The 17,375-nt window shown below is 35.2% G+C and overlaps 1 protein-coding gene across 1 annotated transcript in view; it reads right to left on the bottom strand.

Moving 5' to 3' along the window:
* The window catches only part of CELF1 (CUGBP Elav-like family member 1), a 44,274-nt gene that overhangs the window by 10,536 nt on the left and 16,363 nt on the right, over window positions 1-17,375 (bottom strand). The window contains 10 exon segments of the mRNA XM_032227325.1: window positions 1,198-1,326; window positions 3,578-3,658; window positions 4,617-4,718; window positions 4,721-4,766; window positions 5,438-5,517; window positions 5,720-5,818; window positions 5,821-5,853; window positions 6,521-6,569; window positions 7,068-7,150; window positions 8,345-8,532. Coding sequence (XP_032083216.1) covers window positions 1,198-1,326; window positions 3,578-3,658; window positions 4,617-4,718; window positions 4,721-4,766; window positions 5,438-5,517; window positions 5,720-5,818; window positions 5,821-5,853; window positions 6,521-6,569; window positions 7,068-7,150; window positions 8,345-8,532 — 890 coding nt within the window.

Genomic DNA, 17,375 nt, shown 5'->3' on the forward strand with positions numbered 1-17,375 from the left:
TGCACTCTTTCTAGAGTCTCAGCATCTTTTTTGTGTAAAGTATGAGTCAGGTAAGAAATAGCAGGAGTTTTTACCAACATTCAGAAGCAATCCTGTTATTTTTTGCCTAGATGTAAATTGCACGGAAGAAAAAAACCCTGGAGTATCCATGTAGTATCCATGCTCATCCAGAAAGCTGGAATCATTTGCGCCTTACTAACTTTCAACTGAATTTATTACTATTTAAACAGAATGAGCGAAGCTACAGTATTCTTTCTCTTTTGCCATCTCGAAATACTGATGGCTCAGTGACTAACCCTATTCCATATTATGTGTATAAATACCACACTCTTAGTCCAGTAACAAAATCTAAGAAGAGGTGCAAGGTCAGTCAACCACAGGCAGGTTTAATTTTAAATTTTAGTGGTTTTCTTAAGTTTCATTTATTTTCTTCCATATCTAAAACTACTATCATTTAGTTCCAGTCAGCAGGCAAAAGTTTCCAATATCAAACCAAGCAATTGTGTGGCTTGTTTTTCGCTCCATATGTAAATATGATTAGAAATAAATTATCCCTTGTTTTACAGCAATAAGCCCAAGTTGAGAGAAATATGCTACTGCTTTGTTGTGATTTATGTGAAAATTTGTAGAGATGCCTCATTTGTGTGGCTTATTCTTGGTAAGTTTTTCTGCCCCATCCACTTCTGAGATGTTCAACTTAAAAACTTCTGAATGAAAATAAACCATTACTACATTTATCTGAGAGATCAACTGTTTGTTCAAAAAGCATTATTAAAGCAAGCTATGTATAAAGGTACAAGTACTGTCACTGTAAAAACCAATGTGTCTAAATTCTATCTCAATTTTTTTAAAAATGTATCTGCAAAGAAAATCCAAGAGAATGTAATAGAACCTTGGTGGTGTTCATCGAACAAATGGATCAATTACATTTACCATTTACATTTCCTCTTGTGAAATTTAAGTTTTCTCTGTGTCCTGTGAATATAAATGCACGTATACACATCACTATTCAGCAAACCCACTTCCTTGTTTTTTCAATAATAAACATGTGTTTTGTAATTATTTATCATTACAGTTATCATTAGGGCAGGATTTAATAATTGAATCATAGTAACTGGTTCTATTGTTATATATGCAAGAGGCAAAAATAGGTTAATTAATCAAACAGCAAATAAATAAATAAAACAATTCCCTTACCTGAACTGGTGAGCACACTTAATGGACTATTGGAAGAGTTGAGTGCATTTGTTCCACTTGGGGTATTCTGAGCTGCGCTAGCTGCAGCTGCTAATGCAGCTAGATTCTGCAATTGCATTGCATTCAACCCTGCAACACATCAATCAATGCAGTGTGTCTTTTTCTGTACCATTAACTACTGGGGGACCCAGCAGCAGCACTCTAAAATGGTTTGGTGGTGGAAGTAGTTCAATAGTCTTATTACCAAGCCACACTGAACAAGAACTCCTCCTTGTTTTAAACAAGATTTATTATCAGATTTGTCATGTATTTATCATTTTATCATCAATATTAGGTAGAAGACAATAATGGAAAAAGGAAACAATTTATCAGAGAGATTAACTACCTGTCTTTTTAAAATGTTCCCAAACCAATGGAAAGTACTTTATAAGATCAAACTGAGGCCTACATTTGCTTGCTTATTTCCATCTTTTTTCTTTTAATAATGACTTTAAAAAAAAACATTCCATAACTGATAAATCTATCAAACTCATGTAATACTTTATTTTGTGTTCCCTCTATTTAACTTCTCTCAAAATAGCTTTTATTTTTATTACCTTCATCTCCCAATTCTTCTTTCAAATAAAAAGCTTAAGAATACAGCTTTAATTCTTCCTTAATATAATTTAATTTTAAAAAATAGTTTAAAATATTCTACACATTTAATTGACTAACAGTAGGTCAGTGCTAAATTATAGGAATTTGTTCAATAGAAAAATTATCCTTTCTTCAAAACTAAATTAAGTTTTATGAAGAAGTTGATTAGACAAAAGCACCAGATATACCAGCACAGTAAAATTAAAGAAGTATGTCTTGACACATCATATGCCTATTGAAGGAATATGTTTTATACAGGCATCATGCTAGGTCTCCAAGAGTCAAATAAGGTAATTAAATCTGTTTTAACAAAATCATCCATTCTTAACGGATTATTCCCCTTACCACAATAGTTTAATTATGTGCCATTAAAAAAAAAGCTTTCTTTCTATTCTGAATCTCCCTTCATTTAGTTTGAATAATGATCCTAAGTCCTAAAATAGTAAGAGAGGTGGAAAAATATTATCACTTTCCATTTTATCTATACAATGAATGCATATATAATGGCACAGTGCTTAGAATGCAGTACTGCAGGCTACTTCTGCTGATTGCCAGCTGCCAGCAGTTCAGCAATTCAATTATCATGAGCTCAAGGTTGATTTATCCTTCCAAGGTAGGTAAAATGAGGACCCAGATTGCAGGAGGCAATATGCTGACTCTGTAAACTGCTTGGGGTGAAGATGGGGTGAAGCAGTATATAAGTTTAAGTGCTATTGCTATGTATATACTTCCCTCATGTCTGCCCTTACTCCTTTTCTTCCAAGCTAATAACTCTAAATAATTGCTGACATCTAGCTCCTTTATCATATTGACTGATATTTTTTTGCTCTTTATTGTATGTATCAATAATTCTATTTTCAATTCTCTTCCTAATGATTCCATGCATGAAATTCATTCACTCATTTTTTAACAGCAGCTCACATTAGACTGATTTATTTACTGAGCTATCCACTGTAATATCAAGATCCCTTTTCTTGTCAGCCTCTGGTCAGCTAGGATCTAATAATATACAAGTGAAGTTTGGATTTGGGTGCCAATTTCATTTTACACTTATTTATACTGAAGTGTATTTGCCATTTTGAAGCCCATTTACCCACTGTGGGTACCCCTTTACACCTTTGTACTTCAATGTAAATAAGTTTAAAAGGTATTGGCAAATAAATCTTTAAAATCCATTTTTATTACTCATAAACATGTTATCACTACCAAACTTGCTCACAATAATTCTGTACAAAAGACTTTATTTATAATCCAGGTAAAACCTTGTTCACACACTTGCGTACATCCTAAAATAGTTTAGAAAATCAGTGAAAAAGACTAATTTTTCTAAAAGTCATGCTGACTCCTTTTCTGTAAGTCGCCCACATTAAAAAAAAAAATTCTAAACACTACTTGCAACCATTCCTCTCCAGAACAGATGTGAGATTAACTGACCCACAATTTTTCTTTAGTATTCCTTGATTCCTTTTTAAATAGTAAGGTCAGATTGGCACCTGTTCCAAAAAATAGAATATAGCAAATTTTAAAGAAAAAAGCGCTTACATTTTTGAAAAGATCAGCTACTGCATATTCATATTCAAGTTAAAAACTTGTGATTGATACCATCTGTGCCCAAACTCTTATAGAGACACCGAAGATCTGTCTTCAATAACATTAAGATATCACAGCAGACCAATCAGTTTTCACTTTGCTATACTGACCCTATTTGTCAGATGCCAAGCGGAAAGAAGACAAAGAAACTTACCTCCCATTGGGTGAAGGTTGCCCAGTGTGTTCAAATTCCCAGAGGAAGCAGCTGCTGTCTGCTGAGGAGCTGTAAATAAAGCTAGACATTACACCAAAAACAGAACAAGAGTGAGAATGAGGGCTGGCTCCACTTCTGGGAGACACTGCACTACACCACAGCCAGAATGCCGCTACAGCACAATTCTTACTAACCAAACATATCACCAATACACACAAAGCAGCAGTGATCCCAAACAAGAAGGATGCTATTAGTAAAGGAACAATCCAATTTCTCATGCAATTCCAGGTGAACTATTTTTCCTTTATTCATGGCTAGTGTGCCACAAATATGTTGGCTACACAGTTGTCTAACACTCATGAAATACTATCTGCCTACTCCTCCCTATTCAGATACCATAAATGTATTCTGGGAGGAAGCAAAATAAATAAAAAACAAGAGAATTGTTGCCTGTGGATTTGTAAATGCAAATCCACAGGCAACAGTAATGTCTTCATATATGTATATATGCAGGATGCTGTACAAGTTGGTAGAGTATTGTATATCAATACTGTAGTAAAAGGAAAAATAAACCTTCAATTCCCTATTTATTCTCCACCCAATCCCTGGCCCATTGTGCAATGTTTTAAAACTGGGCCGCACAAAAATGGCGGACGTGTGCATGCATGCATGTTCCATTTGCACAAGTGGCGGACAAATTTGCTTGCCTGCCACTTGCATGGAACCATCCCCTCCTCTCTTCCCCCTCGCACTGGTCCGCAAAGCGGGAAACTCTGCTATATAAATGTAAAGTTGTACAATACAGTCCATAAGTCCTCACGCCCCACATTCTTATGCATCAATAGAAATCCTAACATATGGCAAGGCTTCAATGCTAAAAACATTTCAATTGTCTGTACTTACCACAACTACCACTACCAATTTTTGAGCTTATAACAAGAGTCTCAGAAAGACATGCCTTGCAAACAAGAAATGTGTGTTAAACCATTTAGAAAATAATTCTGAACAGAAGCTGTCAAGCACACTCACTGCCAAGTACTGGGTCCAAGTGTGTTCAGTCCAGCCAAGTTTCCCCAAACAGAGGCAGCGCTAATCTGGTGCATCTGGTGCTGGAGTTGTTGTGCCATTCGTTTCTGTTCTTATCCTTCTGAGTATCTGCAAATTTCACTACGATGGGAGAAGAGCATCCCTGCAACACAATTCACATAGCTGTAGCTTTGTCACCTTTCCAAATCCTAACAATTTACATTCTTTAAATAATTGCTTTAAAAAGAACATCGATTCAGAAAACTGTGTCTTTTTAAAGCAACCTGTCACATTCCAGAATTCCAGTGCAGATTCATGTATCATATATTATATCTTTCCTATTTTGCATGCAACTAGAGAGAAGTGTTGGTATATACCATACATGCGTACAAAGGATGTTAGCATAGTAACTGGAAAGCTTAAACCAACTGTTTATGATTTGGATACCCATAGATGGTATCAATACAATTAAATAAAACACCTTAAAAACTCAAAAATAGTTGAATATATAAAGATGTAAATGTTTCCAAAAGGATTTTAAGAGATTTTTAAATAAACTAAATATCTGGCTGAGAAGGAAAGTATTAACTCATTTGGCAATACTGTAAAGAGAGAGGCCAAGTGCATTCTACAGCTTGGAAGCTAAACATGAAAAGAATCTCAAGTGAAGGTATCTTTAAGGGTGTAATTTTGTTGACTTTAATGGGTGTCAATAAAACTCATCAGATAGTAGGTTTTGGCTTTAAAAATTAAAACACTTTAACTTGTCCTTAGAATAAAATTAGCAATACTGAGTTACAAATATAAAGTCTCTCAAATTGATGTTTTTTTTACCTCCATAGTCTGTGCTTGATGCATTGCTTTGATTGCTGTTTGTGCCATTCCTCTTGTAGTAAAAGTCACAAAAGCACAACCCTGAGAAGGGAATACAATTAAAATTAAGTAGCAGTATATCCAAGCTCTCTCCTGAACAAAGAAAACATTTCTAAAACTTCCCAATTAAATATGAGGGGTATGTATGTGTATGCAGATGGAGAAGATGAGGGTTGGGGAGAGAGGAGGAGGGAAGAGAGGACTGAAGAGGAAGTCATCACTTGCAAAAAGGTCTGTGTGTACCTCGACTTAAACCATCAGGACCCCGTAGAATTCTGCATTCTTCAATTTGACCAAAAGAGGAAAACATCATTCTGATATCATTTTCATTGCACTTCTTGAGATCATCCCAATGAATAGTTTTCTATCTTCCACGGCTAAGAGAAGAACAACAAAGGTTGTGGCTTGACTATTTACGTGATTAAGTTTTCTTGATTTCATAGAACAATCCAGCAAAATTTACCAATAGGTTGCCCCAAATGAACATTATCATAAGTGGCAGTGTAAAGAATACTTTCTTTACCCTGCCACTACAAATCTAGAATCTTCAGTCTAGATCAGGGGTGTCAAACTCACGGCCCACGAGCCAGGTGCGTCACACGCTGGCCATGCCCATCCGTTTTAGTGAAGGGGAGGAAAGTCATGATACGTCACGTGACGATGCGAGTTTGACACCCCTGGTCTGTAGCAAGAGTCAGAAAATCTATTCTCTCATAGTTAGTAGAAGAGCTGTGTGCAAAAAGCAATGAAGTGGAAGCATAAATTTTGAGTTTCAAACAATCTATTTCAACATTATCAAAAGTGTTAAAACTTGAAGCTGTCTTCTTTTGAATATGAAATTTAAATGTCTGGATTTCTTATTCTGATTTTCAACAGAATATCATGAAACTGAGAGGATGTTTATTCATAGATGGCATTGGTGGGATCTGAGCCTTATTTTTTTAAGTGTCCATAAGTTGCAATTTTGGCATATAATGCAATGAATGTTGCCACAACAATGTAATAGTACATACCAAGGCCAAACAATTTTTTACATACACTCACCATTATTCTTTTCACTGTCAGCTGGCTTCATTTGAATGGGATGGTGCATCTGTGATAAGAAAGTAATGGAGGAACATTACATTTTTCAAAATAAGCTGTTTGGAATATGCCAAACAAATTCAAATATTTCAGTATGAAACAATCATTTTGAGTTTAGAATAGCCTCTTCTGTCCATTTATGAAGTATTTTGAATATGAATTAGCCCTATTTGTGCTTAAATATCTTCTAGGGGGGCTTGAAACTATTTAGTAACTGAAATTGGGCATTTCAAGCTTGAAAAATGTCGAATTCAAAGTCTTGAGCATATCCTATGAAGCATCACTCATACCCAAAATACCAAAATATATTTATTTGAAACATTTTACAGTTAGGAATTTATAATTCTATTTGTAAAAACATCATTCTGAATTTAAATGGATACAAAATAAGTCATAAATAAAGAGTAGGACAAAGGATTTCACATAATCTACTACAGAAAATGTAGTATTTCCAGTTAGGATTTGCTGATACAGAGTAAATTAACAAGAATAATATAATTTGTCATACCCCTGGGAGGATCTTCATGTTATGAAGAGCATTCTGTGCTTCTAGTGCAGCTTTACGGGTATAAAATGTAACAAAACAGCACCCTATGAAATAAACACATTCTGTAACACATACTAAAAAACACGTCAAGCCTAAATTACTATATTAGTTAATTATCTAAGTCACGTATTCTAGCAACCTAATTCTGAACTTTTTTGAAACATGTAATACACATTTAAATGCCATATATTCCAGGTGCAGCCTTCACATGATCAAACATTTTTTTTATAAGACTGAAAGCTGTTTTGGTGGAGATGTATGATATAACTACCTAATTATAGATGATGTTTAAACAATCTAGGTTAGATCCAGAAATGCCCTACACAAAGCGGCCAATTTTATTGGAGGAAGGGGATCTTTATTAACTCACTCTGTTCTATGCATTTTCTTATGCTACAGTTGTTTTAATATCCTACTGGTAATAATGCTTCAGGGATGGGAGAATAAACTTGTTTTGCAGATGAATTCTTTCTAGATCAGGACAGCATATTTAAAATGTTATATGGTTATTAGGTCTTGATAATTTACGCTTAACAATGAGTTGGTACAACTATATATTATTTCTTCTGATTTTGTGCGGAGGGGGGGGACGGGACCCAAATGTTCTGCAAATAAAAACCACAGCAAGATGCCTTACTATATTTTTAATATTACCAATATTACCTTTACTCCAACACCCCACCATCTGAAGTGACACAGATTCTATCATTCTACTACATAAGATCATCAAACTGTAATTCATAGTATAATTGGTCCAATAAAAGTCATCTGCTCTCGAAATAAACTGCCTACACATTTCATTTATGACTCTCATACTTTTAATAATGTCCTTGGTCCTTCTAATAAATTAGTAGTTTATAACTAGACTGGGGGTCAGAATAATTTTTAGTCTTATAAAAGAGTCTGTGAAACCACTTTTGTAGATTTTCATTGGATATTAAATGGACACTATTTATAAAGTGTAATTAGCACATATCATTGTGAATAACAATATTAAAAAGTTCAATTTATTATTAACTATTTACTATTATCGCAGTAATTTACTATTACTAATAAATGAATGACACAAGTAGATGCCTCTATGTGTTGGTATAAATAATGGAAACAATTGGATAAAACCTAATTTAAACTACAGTACATATGATGCCAATAATTAAGTCATTTGGTTCTCTATGTGACCCAAAGTGCAGCCAAATGCTGCCTTTCTAAAACTTGATGGGAAGAAGAAAACCTCTCACCTTTGCTCTGAGGAGGGTTTAGGCTTCTGTCTCGCAGGACATTAATTTCATAGACAGCACCATACTGTTCAAATAAATCTCGCAAGTCTTTTTCAGACCAACTCCGTGGGACTTGGCCCACAAACATCTTGATAGCATCTAGGTCTGGTTGGTCAGGATGATCCAATGTGCCATTCATTTTCTTTGAGCTATATAAGTCAATGAGAAAAATGTGATAAGTGATTTTACTGGCAAGGTAATCAATAAACCTTCTAGTTCATATACAGTGTTTAAATTGCTAAAACTCAACATATTTAAATAGAACTCACAAATTTGAAGTGCTAAGAGAAAAAAAGCAGGATATTTTTCTATACAAAAGAGTGATTGGCTGATAACTCACTGCCTTCTCCTAAATATCCTGAAAGTTTCTAATTTTATTTAGCAGTTCATAAATGATTTTTTTTTTTCTGGCGGGGGGATAAATAATCATTTGAAACAAGTAAGAGCAGGGCAGATAAATACTTAAAGTGACTGAAATCCTCTCTAAAATTCAATGTACTATAATTTAAAAATCAGTGATAATTGTTCCAGTACATCATTAGAAAATATTAAATAAAAATAGATTTTAAATATTCAAAATAATTAACTTAAAATAATTAGAATTTGGTTCAACTCATAATTATTTTTAAAGTATATACCTGCTTTTTAAATAACCCAATTCATAGTTCCATTTTTTAATATAACTTAATCTGGAAAAAAACATAGTTGTTCTATATACTTGCATTTCTAAAAATGAAATTGCCTCTGGATACTGAAGAATAATTATGCAGATTTGTATCAAACCATAAGGAAGAACTTTTAGAAATTAATATAGGATTTTGCATAGTAAATAAATTGTGATTTACATCATGAAGCTGAGCCTTCTTGAAAAATGATTTAAATTAGATCCATCCTCAAAATGGTTCTGATTTGGCAAAATGTATCTAAGAACTGATATTCTTTTAATCTATGGTAATTAACAGAGTAAGAAAAATAATCAAATAGAATGAACAGAAAGATTGCTTTGTAATATGATGAATGCTGAATAATGAAATATGATGACTGCTGACTCAATTAAAGGTAGAGGTATTTTTATGCATGAATTCTAAAAGTTAGAAAAGAAACAGAAGCAGAAACCTAAAAGGGAATCTTTTTTTAGAAACAGAAACCTAAAAGGGAATCATAGAATGCAGCCCTGTACCTATAGACATATAAGAGAGGGGAAAACCCTACCACTAATTGGTTGGAAACCAAAACCACAAATCTGGTAGAATACTCTGCTTGAAGAGTATGGATGACAGAAATGCTGAATAACAGCACTACCGTTGGAAGATAAATTATCTACTGCTTAGACTATTATTTTTTATTATTAGATTTTTATCACACCATAAGGCAATTGTAGAATTCAGAGACTCCTAGATTCTAGGACAGCAGCTTAACCACTACACCAAAACGACTCTACAAAATATAAGGAAATGGCTATTTTTGAAGCCTATCCTTAAAAAGTTTTGAAGCTTTTAAGGAAATCGCTATCTTTGAAGCTGCAATTTTTGGGGAACTAGAGAAAAAAGGCTTATTAGGCCAAAAGAAAAAGCATACCAAATCTAATTTCTTACAATTAGAGTTGAAAGTATCTTATAGTCTTTGTATGAGAAACAGGATTAGGGGAATATCTCCATAACCACAATTTATCCCTCTTTCTTTGTAAGACTGCTCAACTCTGCATCTCTGGACAGTGCACATTTTACTTTGAAAATACATTACATATATTAACTGCTGAGTTAATATAAGCCATGGTGGCGCAGTGGTTAGAATGCAGTACTGCAGGCTACTTCTGCTGCCTGCCCGCAATTTAGCAGTTCAAATCTCACCAGACTCAAGGTTGACGCAGCCTTTCATCCTTTCGAGGTGGGTAAAGTGAGGACCCAAATTGTTGGGGGCAATATGCTAATTCTGTAACCCACTTAGAGAGGCTATAAAGCACTGTAAAGTGGTATATAAGTCTAAATGCTATTGCTCGGTGCAGGTATCCACTGAAGACTTCAGCCAACTTTGCTCAATGGTTGATACTTTAGCAGCATTATTAAGCTGGGCTGTGTTTGAGGTTTCATAATGAATGATGATCCTCTGTAATAATTAGAGGATACAATAATTTCAGAATTAATTATCATCATTTTTGATGCCTTTCATGCTATAGGTAGTCCTTGACTTATTAGCGAATTTACAACTGCATTGAAAAAAGTGACATGACTATTTTCACATGTACGACCACCGCAACATCCCCATGGTCACGTGATCAATACCCGGGTGCTTGGCAACTGATTCATATTTAGGATGGCTGCAATGTCCCGGGATGATGTGAACACCTTTTGCCACCAAGCAAAATCAAAGGGAAATCAGATTCATTTTACAACTGTGTTATTCATTTAACAGCTGCAATGATTCACTTAATAACTGTTGCAAGAAAGATCTTATAGTGGGGCAAAAAAAAATCAAACTAAATAACTTCAGATTTTTTTCTACCTTTAATATAACATATAAGCTGTGCAACACATCGAAAACCAAAGTGAAATCTTTTTTTGGGGGGGGGGGATAATTTTAAAACTTACAATAATGTGGTTGCATAAGTGTGCAACACCTTAAACAAATGCTTCGTTGAAGCACCTACTGATTTTATGGTAGCAGTTGTTTGGGTAGGAGCCCATCAGTATGGCTCATTTTGCCGTGGCAATCTTTGCCCACTCATCCTTGCAAAAGTGCTCTAAATTTGTCAGATTGTGAGGTCAACTCCTGTGCACATCACCTCTTCAGGTCACTCCACAGATTTTCAACAGGGTTCAGGTCTGGGATCTGGCTGGGCCATTCCAAAACTTATCTTCTTCTTGTGAAGGCATTATTTTGTTGATTTCGAGATGTGTTTTGGATCACTGTCATGTTGAAAGATAAAATTCCTCTTCCTCGTCAGCATTTTCAAGAGCCATGGTGGCGCAGCGGTTAGAATGCAGTATTGTAAACTAACTCACTGCTGACTGCCAGGAGTTCAATTCTGACTGGCGCAAGATTGACTCAATCTTCCATCCTTCTGAGGTCAGTAAAATGAGGACCCAGATTGCTGGGGCAATATGCTGACTTTGTGAACTGCTTAGAAAGGGCTATACAACACAATGAAGCAGTATATAAGCCTAAGTGCTATTGCTATTATTTTCTTTGTAAGAAAAGGCTTCTATCTTGCCACCGTACCCCACAACTCAGACACATGAAGAATATGGGAGATTGTTGTCACATGTAGTACATGCTCAGTATTTTCCAGAAATTCCTCCAGCTCCTTTAAGGTTGCTACAGGTTTCTTGGCATCCTTTTGCACCAATTTTCTTGGGGTTTTTTCATCCATTTTGAAAGGACCACAGTTTTTTTGCCATTATTGTGCCATATTTTCTCCACTTGTTGATGACTGCCGTTACTGTGTTCCATGGTATAGCCAATGCTTTGGGAAGTTTTTCCACCTTTTTCCTGACTTGATGGTCAGGAACAATGACCATCAATGAGGACCCTTTGTTCCTTTGTAAGCTATTTGCAGACCATGGCTTTTGCTGTAAGAATTAACTGAGTTAATGTCAGACAAATCCTACTAGAACAGCTGAATTTATATGGTTGTCATCAGAGTCACTTTAAACTATGGAAGATGTGTACTGACTACTACAGGTAATTCTCAACATATGACTACAATTGAGCCCAAAATTTATGTTGTTAAATGAGATATTTGTTAAGTGAGTTTTGCCCCATTTTATGAATTTTCTTGCCTCAGTTGTTAAGTGAATAATTGCATCTGAATTCTGATCACGTGATCATGGGGATGCTGCAAAGGTTGCAACTGTGAAAATAGTGGTCATTAAGTCATTTTTTTCCAATGACATTGTAACTTTGAACAGTCACTAAACAAACTGTTGTAAGTCAAGGGACTACCTGTATTTATCATCAATTTGAATGTGATGGTTAATTTTGAACCCAGCCACATCTCTACCAAGGTGAAGCATGTGAATATTTATGCAGCTATATTATTCTAGTTTTTCATTTTTATTTTTCCTCCTAAAAGATTTCTGTTTGTTTTTCAATTCAATTGTACAGCTTCTATGTTATATTAAAGGAGGGAAAATTTCTGAAGTGGTTTATCTTAGTCTGCTTATTTTACATCTCAAAAATCTGGCATTTTGTATAGACTTTCTATATGCCCTATAGTCCTCTGCTAAGGACCACTTGTTCAGAGACTGTTCAAAGTTATAATGGCACTGAACAAGTGATAGTTATGACTGTTCCTTGAAGTTCCAGATCTTCTAGCACCCCTTCAATCAGGTAATTGTGATCCTAATGCTTGGCAACCAGTTCACACAACAGTTGCAGCATTCCATAGTCATGGGATCACAATTTGCCAGCTTACCACAAGTAATTGGGGAGGCCAACAAAAAGGGATGCAAGTTGTTTGGATAAGTCTCTTCCACCCATGCACCTTGCCGGCCTCCCATTTTTCTTGAGCCTTGTTGCACTCACGCACCCTCTCCCACCCAGCAGTAACCACCCAAGCCCTGCTGCACTTGCACTGCATCTTCCCTGCCACTTGTGCATCTTGGCGCACACTCCCCCAATTCCTATTGCACTTACACTGCAGCCCCCCACCCCTAGCCATTTGCACATCTCCTCTGGTCACCTTCAGCTACCGAGCAGTAGCACTTCAAGTCCCACACACTAGCATCATGCCTCCCCGACTACACACACCCACCCCTTGCTTATTCTCCTACCCTAGCAGGAGCTGCTTACCTATCTGTCACCTTGACTGTAAGCCATCTGGGACTTTCAACTTTCTGCTGTCTTCTCCACTGACTTGGTAGTTGGAGGGAAATTGCTGTTACTAAGCAATACAGTCATGTGATGTTGCACTTTACAACTGCATCACTTAGGGACAGAAATTCCAATAATAAATATTCTAGCAATTTGAGGGCTATCTGTACACCCTGCAATTGTGTTGATGCTGGTGAAATGGCCACTGGAGTAAATCCTAAAGAATCCTCTTTTAGTCTGAGGATTCTGCCAAAGAAATTTTTAAGAACCCAAAAAGGATTACCATGCAAGCAGAACTGAGCTTCAGCAAACATAACAACTTATTGTTAAATTCAATGATTATAAATTAACATATTGCATTTTGACTTTAAACTAGAAACTCTGGATTTTAACTTAGGAATAACATGGGGGGCGGGGGAATCACAGAATCCACATTGCTTTCTAGCTTCATGAAATGTCTGTTTTTGATAAAAAGGGAATCAACTAGTTGGCATGCCAGTTGTAATTTCAGAAAAAGATAGTGTTCAGAATACCAAACACAAACTGTAAACAAAGTTGATTACTAAGAGATCCAGTTTCTTCCACTTTGGGGAATTTTATATAAACATTCTAATAGATGTACCTTCGACTGTGGATATACTGTTTCATTTATTCTGAGGTCTTAATTAAGTTTCAAAACAGTTAAAGCATCTGATTATAAATCATACAATGACCTGCAAACATTTGACCTTCAGCCATAAACCTGTGGTGGTGACCCTACAGAACACTGAATGACTAAGTCTATGTGATTTTCTCCTTTTGGGGAAATAGATAAAAAAATTGAGAGGTATAATGCAGGCATGTAAATTCGATAAGGGCATATATTCCTTTGTGAAATGTAAACCACCCATTTTTTACTTTATCAACTTTATAATTGGTAAAAATGATAAAAAATGTATGTACTTTAAATAATTACCTTAAAACAATCAACATAAGCTCTACATAAGCTCTACTAAATGGATTTCCCCCAAATGCTGCTGCTAGCAAGATGCTAAACTGCCATGAATACTATAGATAAAGTACTCATTGTGAGTTGCACTGCTTTCGATGACAGCTGTCTCCTTAATGCATTTATGATTTTTAATCGATAAAATACATTTTTAAAAGTTCTATCTTATTTTCCTTGGAGATAAAAATAAAATTTGAATTGGCTATACTATATTCATTCCCTTTTTTGACAGCTCTCAATTCTGATAGTTTTCAATTCAGCTTCCATTATGTGCTTCAACAGGTTTAGCTGAAAATTATGTTATGTATCAATCCCACTGTAATGTAAATCCCAATATTCTACATTTAAAAAACAGTGAGATGATTTAGATTTTTTTTTAATTGAATGAACTGGAGATTCTTTCTTTGTATACTCACTCTTACTTAAATCCAACCTTTACCTCATGTGATTAATGTGAACTACCAAAGCCATCCATCTAGCTATCAGAACTTCAACTGAAGTCTCTTGTATACCTACCTGGGAGAATGTTTTAGAGTAGTGTTACTTCACTGCTTCCACTGTGCTAGGCTTTCTTTCTTAAATATACATGGTAGAACACATCAGATACAAAGACATGAGGCATGACAGCGAGAAATGCCTTCAAGTATGGCTGCTTGGTCCTACATCCATCTTAGACCATTCCTAAAGATATTACTTTTCTGGGAAGAGCTGCTCTAGAATTAAGTGTCTGAATGAAAAGCAAGGGTAGTATTTATATTCTTTGCTCCAGTGTACAAGAAGGAGAAGACTTTATCCAGCTGTGGAGTACAAGCTGCTTTTAATTAGGTGTCAAACTCAAGGTCCAGGGGCCGAATCTGGCCCGGGAGGGTGCTTAGATCTGGCCCTGAAAACAGCAAACAACTAGACCTGGAAACAGCAAATGTCTGGCCCGCGGTACGTCTGCCAGCAAAAATGGAGCTCAGAGGGCCACAGGCAGCCCTTCCGAGCTCCAATTTCACTGGCAGAAAGCCATCATAGCTGAAAACAAGCTGAAGAACAAACTGGTCACGGCCACCCTGGCCCCCTGAGGTCAAATACAACCATAATGCAGCCCTCAAATGAAATCAAGTTTGAAACCCCTGCTTTAAAGTCACCTCAAAGGAATAAAGTATGCTAAATTTTAAATATTTAAAAGCATTTGAAGAATAATTTATATATATATATATATATATATATATATATATATATATATATATATATATATATATATATATATATATATAAAATATGTTTTTTTATTTGTGCTGATAAATAAATAAGGGAGACTAGTATAGATCTATTTCAAGCTATTTAGCTCTCATCAGCTAGCCATACCCTTACTGGGATTTGAACCTGGGCTATATTGCATACTAGGCATACTAGGCATAGATCTTAGCCATTAGGCCACAGGCTCTTATCCTGTTATCAGCGAAGCCAGGGTGGAAGGTATCTATTAGATTTTTACAACCCCTGGTAAGCCCCAATTATGGGAGGAAGCTAACTGCTTCCATCATCTGTCATTCGGCTCGTCACAAGAGTCCATCACGACAGAAACCCAATATTTTTACTGTTGCCTTTGTTATATTTGTGTTTTTTTATTTGTGCTGATAAATAAATAAAGGGAGACTAGTATAGATCTATTTCAAGCTATTTAGCTCTCATCAGCTAGCCATACCCTTACGGGTATCTGTCGTGATGGACTCTTGTGACGAGCCGAATGACAGATGATGGAAGCAGTTAGCTTCCTCCCATAATTGGGGCTTACCAGGGGTTGTAAAAATCTTATATATATATATATAAAACATTTGGAGGTTAGAACAAGTAGAATATGTATATGGGGCAATTTTTAAATTTATCAAAGGAGTGCAGCATAATTTCCAGGGAAGTGTCAACATCTACTTCTTTACTGACCATCAGGGGAAAAAAACAACAATAATAATTCAAGTGAGATTTAAAGTATAATTTTAATGCTAGTGACTTTCAATATTTTGTCTAACGGCTGTTATCATCTAATGCTTAATTTGTTATACTCAATGAACAAATGTAAAGTACTGTTATGAGTTTTTTAATTAATTCAAAGCTTCAGAAATATATTTAAAGAAAAAAAATGCATCTTTCTTATTTAAATGAAGATATGGGATAAGCTCTACGACATGGATAAGCAACTACATTTGTTATTAAATATAAAAGTTGAGCTATTTTAGTGAATCATGGTGGTACATACAATTAACATTGACAGCTTAACAAAAATGCCCTCTGGAACATTCTTCCTTCAGAGATTAGACTAGCCCTGGCCCTTTTGACCTTTCGTAAGATCTTAAAGACCCAGTGATATACTGGGACCTGGTAAGGGTCCCATTTTTGTTAAGGGTTCCATTTGCTGATTGGAGTGTAATTTCTTGGCAGCTGAATTTATTTTGTTTGTATTGTGCTTGTATTCAGTTTTAATTGATTTTATAATGTTCACAACTCATAGTCACTTGTTTGATATCAGAGGCCTTATAAATTGAATAAATAAAATGCATACCCAAGGAGTTCTGCCTTAAACCATTATCAAGTAAAACTAAATACATCTATAAATTGTTGAGTAGTGTCTGATAGGCAATTTATTTAGATATAAGTGTTGATAGACACATTTCCATTTCTGCTGTGATTCATTCTAAATATTTCCAACTGAAGTAATTATTTCCTATATATCTCTAATTCGAACTCTTCTTCCCCTTCCCATAGTGTTTCTTTTTCTTTCACTGAATTTCTCAAGATATGTGAGGAAGTGACTTGATCTCTTATATTCTAGAAAGCTCTATGGACACAAACAACCATGTCAAAGTATTAATTCAGAGAAATTATTCTGTAATGATAAAGATTTATGTAATGTACTTTACATAAAGCATACTGAGAGTTTATCTGAAGAAAAAAAAGTCAACATACTTAGCACACTTACCTGAAGGCAGTTTATTCCAATGTAGTGAATACGTCAATAATAAATCATAGATAATTGTAATACTTTGAGAACTATGTTGCCCATAGTAATTAATTCTTACAAAATTTTGGGTTTAAAATATAGCAAAGTATGAGGAAATATAGTACATTAAATTGCATATTTAATGTGCTAAATATCAAGCTATAAAGATTTACATTATTTAGGGCATTACTTCCTAGATTAGAATGACA

The sequence above is a fragment of the Thamnophis elegans genome, chromosome 1 (assembly GCF_009769535.1).
Source record: "Thamnophis elegans isolate rThaEle1 chromosome 1, rThaEle1.pri, whole genome shotgun sequence".
NCBI classification, from domain to species: Eukaryota; Metazoa; Chordata; class Lepidosauria; order Squamata; family Colubridae; genus Thamnophis; species Thamnophis elegans.